This window comes from Glycine soja, chromosome 18 (genome assembly GCF_004193775.1).
Source record: "Glycine soja cultivar W05 chromosome 18, ASM419377v2, whole genome shotgun sequence".
NCBI classification, from domain to species: Eukaryota; Viridiplantae; Streptophyta; class Magnoliopsida; order Fabales; family Fabaceae; genus Glycine; species Glycine soja.
In genome coordinates, this window is record NC_041019.1 from 20,421,831 (window position 1) to 20,428,290 (window position 6,460).

At 36.6% G+C, this 6,460-nt stretch overlaps 1 protein-coding gene across 1 annotated transcript; it reads left to right on the forward strand.

The window, feature by feature from the left end:
* Positions 1-429: 429 nt before the first annotated feature.
* LOC114397499 (2-methylene-furan-3-one reductase-like) lies at positions 430-3,711 on the forward strand. The gene is made up of 4 exons (XM_028359556.1): positions 430-906; positions 1,660-1,983; positions 2,750-2,909; positions 3,167-3,711. The coding sequence occupies exons 1-4, from the start codon at positions 469-471 to the stop codon at positions 3,430-3,432; spliced, it is 1,188 nt and encodes a 395-aa protein (XP_028215357.1). The 5' UTR covers positions 430-468; the 3' UTR covers positions 3,433-3,711.
* The last annotated feature ends 2,749 nt before the right edge of the window (positions 3,712-6,460 follow it).

A 6,460-nucleotide genomic window follows, 5' to 3' on the forward strand; every position in this document is an offset into this window, starting at 1 on the left:
GAGAACTTTCAAACATAAGTAGTTATTTTTAGAAATTAATATTTTCCAAACATACATTTTTTTACATTGTATTTTAATATTATTAATTTTAAATATGATGAATTAAGTACATAGATTAAAGACTATTGAATACATTCTTTTAAATATTTAAAACCACAAATAATAAATGTTTTTTAAATTTTTATATAATAATGTTTTGCAATAATTTAGTATTTTAATTTTTTTAACAAATACCCTTGTGCCAGGAAGTTTAAAAAAAAGTTGAAAAAATTATACTGTAATTGAAGAACTGACGTGAAAAAATGTTTTTTTTTTTTTAGTTTTGTCATTTTTTGTTGTGACTTGTCAAGCAACAATTGGGTGGTGTGGGCATGAAGCTAATGTTGCAAAATTACAAAACACTAACTAACGTTATATTATAACCGAACCAACCAAAACCAAAGGGTGGTTGAAGCAGAGATAAGTGATATGCAAAACATGTCTCTAATAGCTTCACTCTCCTCCACAACTTCACAACTCACTTCCCTTCCTTCCCTCCCTTCTTCCACCTCTCCACTTTCTCGCAAATTTCCCCTCACTTTCCGGGAAAAAAACAGAACTCCAATCACACCTCACAAGCTCCCTTTTTCAGCAAGGCCTGCCACCACCAGAGTGGTGTTGGTGAAGTCTCAGGCCACAGCACCTGCTTCTTCTGAGGCTGTGGCAGTGACACCTGTGTCTTCTGAGATGAGGGCATGGGTCTATGGGGAATATGGGGGTGTGGATGTTCTGAAGCTGGACTCCAATGTTACTGTGCCTGATGTGAAGGAAGATCAGGTTCTAATCAAAGTTGTTGCTGCTGCTCTTAACCCTGTTGATGCCAAGAGGAGGCAGGGAAAGTTTAAGGCCACTGATTCTCCCCTTCCGGTGATTCCCACTTTCTTTCAACTTTGTTCGTTTTTCATTCTCTCTTGTTTATGTGTATGTGTGAGTGAGAATTGGAGTTGGATTCATGGTCTAGTAGGGAAATAGGAGACATGAAATAAAATCATGGTTGGTGGTAAACTTCCATTCCTATGTTCCTAAGGAAAAAAGGGGTAATTAATTACGAGAAAAATGTACATAGTCTAATTGTCATGCAAGTAAGTTGGTTAATTTTTACAATAACTATTTTAAAAGTCATATTTGATAATTTCTGATTAGTTAAGTGTGTAAAAATTTGTGGATTAACAATGCATAGATATTTAACTCATTAATTAGCAGCATGTTTTCTTATTCTAACAGTGCAATTAAAAATTGGTACCTTGATTCAACTGTTTCTAGTACACGAAAAGCGTATAAATTCAAAAAAGGTAAAATGAATTAAATTTCTTTCATAAACAAAAATTAACTTATGCATAAGTTAAAATAAACTTTTGCAGAAAAAAAATGAAAGAGCTGCTATAAAAGTTGAAGTGCCTAAATTGGTTTTGACTTGTGGGAGAAACTTAACTCATTTTACTTATGTTATTCTTTCATAAGTATTTATTGAGCCAAACAAGGCCATAATTGAAGGTGTTATTTAGCAACGGAGGAAATCTTACAGTAATTGGGTGGAAAGGAAAGAATAGTTTTAGCTTATTTCATAATTTTGTTGGAGTAACTAAGCAATGAAATCAAATTTGGTTTCTTTTGTCGTAGACTGTTCCGGGCTACGATGTAGCGGGTGTGGTGGTGAAGGTTGGTAGTCAAGTGAAGGACTTTAAAGTGGGTGATGAAGTGTATGGAGATGTAAATGAGAAAGCACTAGAAGGACCTAAGCAATTCGGGTCTTTGGCTGAGTACACAGCTGTTGAGGAGAAATTGTTGGCATCAAAACCGAAGAATTTGGACTTTGCTCAAGCTGCTGCTCTTCCTCTAGCAATTGAGACTGCTTATGAGGGTTTGGAGAGGACTGGATTTTCTCCTGGTAAATCTATTCTTGTTCTAAATGGTTCTGGAGGAGTTGGTAGCCTAGTGATTCAGGTATTTACTCTCCAAATTAGTTCTACCACACTTAAAATTAAAACAATAGTTTTTAAAGTTTTTCCTCTCTTTGCATGATGTATATCAAATAATTTGTAGTTATCAAATGTTACATAAAGATTTTGCCCCTTAAACAATGAACCAGTGATTAAATAAGTTCATCTACTGACTAAAGGCTTCAACTAACTCAGCTCATAGCATTTCTTGGTAAATACATCACTTTACCTCTCATCTGGTATCCCCGATCTTACTGCTAGTCATTAGTGCTCAGTAAGTAAAAAGTTTAAGACTTTATTTATTTGTAAATGGAAAATGCTTGCTAACAAATTAGCCATTTTGACTTGTGATTGTACTTATACACTACATAGACATTTGACATTTCCCAACAAAAGTAATATTGTATCAGCTCAAAATTTATTTGGAAAACTGTGCTGTTGGTTTAAAAGGTTTCTATGCAGTTTTACAACAGAGATGCAGGGATTGTAAGTTTGTTTACCATCTCTCCCAGTTGCAATTGTTCTAGAGTACTTCAAACCTTCTTTTTCATAAACTAACACATTTTTTTTTTCTTTTAGATTTATCTTAGTACATTTTGTGACACGAGTGAAAATGGAAAGCATAATTTACTTGACTAGGCATCAACAGAGGAAATGCATTAACATTGCTAACAACTGAAAAAATATTAAAACTTTAAAATGCTATAAGAAAATTCATACACTTAACAACTGACAAGTTATATTGTATTCGTATCTTCAATGACCAATAGCTAGCTAAGCAAGTTTTTGGAGCTTCAAGAGTTGCTGCCACTTCGAGTACTAGAAATTTGGACCTATTGAAAAGCTTGGGAGCTGATTTGGCTATTGACTACACAAAAGAGAACTTTGAAGATTTGCCAGAAAAATTTGATGTAGTTTATGATGCCATTGGTAAATATCTATTCCCCTTTTATCAATTTTTCCGATCTTCCATACAAACAAGGTTCTCAAACAATTTGGCGACAAGAGTTTGTGAGAAATACTTTGTTATTGTTGCATGTATACCATACTTAATTTTCTGAAATTCAATGAATAATATACTCTATAAAGGAAAATCACAAAAATTTCTTCCCATACTCCCACTTTCCCCAACACTAATTTATGCTACTCATGTTGATTGTGTTTCGTAACTTGCTGGTGACTTGCAGGGCAATGTGACAGGGCAGTGAAGGCTGTGAAAGAAGGCGGCAGTGTTGTGGCACTCACAGGTGCTGTTACACCACCTGGCTTCAGATTTGTAGTTACTTCCAATGGAGCTGTTCTGAGGAAACTAAACCCTTACTTAGAAAGTGGGAAGGTGAAGCCAATTGTAGACCCCAAAGGTCCATTCTCCTTTGATAAGCTTGCTGAAGCCTTCTCTTACCTTGAAACAAACCGAGCCACTGGAAAGGTTGTTATACATCCAATCCCTTGAATCAAATAAAAGGGATAGGCAATTTTTCTGTGTGTCTAGTAAACTTCACATTCTGTGCAAATCAGAGTTTAGATAAAAACTCAAAAAAATATAATGAACTTCATTTTTACATTCTTAGTACTTTAAATTTTCCATTACATTTCACCTAGTTTGAAAGCAAAACATTCTTCAAATTTGATCCGTAAAAGAGAGCTCTTCTTAGATACGGGGATAGAGTGTGTCGTCTACTCATTCAGTTAATTTGAAAACAGCAACATGCTCTCTGGTTTTGTTGGATAATTCAGTCTGGGATCCATACAATGTAAGATTATGTTTTGAAATTGCCAGTACAACAAAGTTCAGAACATAGAAGATATGTTCTCCATTATTTTAACTTCACCAAAATATTAAAAGAAATATTTCCCTTGTATCAAGTCGTGCCTTTCATACACGGTTCTCAAACAATTTGGTGAGAAGAGTTTGTGAGAAATACTTTGTTATTGTTGCATGCCTAAATTTCTATTTCATCGGATAATTAATTAATGTTGTTAACACCTAAAGTTAGTCGTTGGAGCAACAACTGCTGATTGGATACGATTGGCATAAGGAAACCAATTGAGGGTAAAAAGCTAAAATGACTAGGATGGAACACTTTGAGTGGTCTGAAGGCTGATTTAGAGAACGTGTAAGACAGATTGACAGATAATGGAATGGTTGAAAGGATGATAGTCATGATCTCCTAGATTTACAAATAGGGCGTATCACATTGTAACATGGACAAACATCAGTACATAACAACCCAATCATTTTCCTGCTTATTATTTGCATTATTTTGTTTATTTGCCTTATTTTGCCTATTTCATTCAAATTCCTTTATTGCTTTTAACCGTTTATTGCTTTCATTTATTGCAATTCTACATAGGAGTAGTTTTATTTAGAAATTTCAATTCATTGACTGCTAGAAAACTCTTTGGAATGGACTAGGAACCCAACCAAGGAACAAAGTCCCTTCCTTGGGTCAATCGCGTAAAGGGAATCAACGCTTGGTACTTAGTTGTCATCACGATTAAGGGAGTTTCACACCAACATAAAATTGACACGTCCGGTGGAACCCTTGTAACACCCCGGACGAATCACATCGAAATGAGAGGAATCCACAGATTGTACAGGTGTGGGACTGTATAGTTGAGGATGACTTAAATGAATTAATTGTAACTACCCATATCAACAAGATACATATACTTTTTGGTAACTCATCACTTTAGAACTCCACAGTTAAGTGTGCTTGGCTTAGAGTAATTATAGAATGAGTGACCTTTTAGGAAGTTTCTCAGAAAGTGTGTGAGTAAGGACAAAGAACGTTGAAAGTTTCATATTGGTTTGTGGGGACAATCATTGATCCTGAAAGCAACCAAAGTAGATTATCGAGGTTTTCAAAAGGGCTACCTATGAAGGGTTCTGACCAATTGAGGGTTTTGACCAATTAAGGGTTCTGACCAACAAGAAAGTTGAGTGAATTGTCACCATGTGAAGTGTTGTAGAGTCTGAGTTGCCAAGAAGTCAATAATCTTGGGCGTTACAAATGGTATCAAAGTAGACATTTCTCCCAATATGGTGTGGTTCGAGGATGAACCGCACAAAATGAGGTTTCCAATTCTTCCAGCAGATCATCTTTGGCATATGCAATAACGATCAGGGAAACAAAATATGGAACCACTCGCTATGCGATCTTCCAACCATCAAGGTGTTGTTCAAGCAGGCATTAGCACTACATCGACAACTCCCACATCTGCAGCCGTTAATACCCTTGTGGTATCCAAGACAACCACTACCAATCAGCTAGATTTTATCTTAGAAGATTGTGAAGATAATGAGGGAGAAGTTCCAAATAACATGGTGCCAATACTAGAGATGGTGACACTCGTCTTGTCTACCATAAGTCATCAAATGGAGATGGGTCCATGATATCATGCAACAAATTTCCAAACAATTGGGTGATATTGTGAAACCTATGGTCATGAATGAAATCTAGAAGGCTCAAGAGGAGAATGCTGTCACAATTAATCAGAGGCACACAATGACTTATTCTATACCCAAAATTCAACCTTTGGTCATTGGGCCTATGACAGGCGTTGAAGCATTTGGACCTCCTCCAGTGCAATTTGGTACGGTGCAAATGGTTGGGTGTTCGCCCAATGTCTCAAGCACTATTGGATTTGATGGAAACTTGCTTGTGGAGCTTCTATGGAGGCTGGATCTTTGAGCTTCAATGAGGTCCTTTAATGGTGGTTTTCCACCATGGAGATGCAGCGGAAGACAAAGGAGAAGAGGTGAGAGGAGGCGCCATCCATTAAGGAATAAGCCATGGAAGAAGGAGCTTCACCACCAAGATGAGCCTTGGATAAGAAGCTTGGAGAGGATGCTTCAATGGAGAAAAAGAAAGAGGGAGAGAAAGAGAGAGGGGGGGAGCACGAAATGGAAGGAAGAAAAAGGGAGAGAAGTTGAACTTTGAGTTGTGTCTCACAAGACTCTCATTCATCAAAGTTACAACAAGTGTTACACATGCTTCTATTTATAGACTAGGTAGCTTCCTTGAGAAGCTTTCTTGAGAAAACTTCCTTGAGAAGCTTCTTTGAGAAAACTTCCTTGAGAAGCTAGAGCTTAGCTACACACACACCTCTCATAACTAAGCTCACCTCCTTGAGAAGCTTCCTTAAGAAGATTTCTAAAGAAGCTTGAGCTTAGCTACACATACCTCTCTAATAGTTAAGCTCACCTCCTTGAGATAAGAAGCTAGAGCTTAGCTACACACCCCCTATAATAGCTAAGCTCACCCCCATGACAAAAAACATGAAAATACAAAAAAAAGTCCTTACTACAAAGACTACTTAAAATGCCCTGAAATACAAGGCTAAAATCCTATACTACTAGAATGGCCAAAATACAAGGCTCAGACGAAGGAAATACCTATTCTAATATTTACAAAGATAAGCGGGCTCATACTTAGCCCATGGGCTCGAAATCTACCCTAAGGCTCATGAGAACCCTA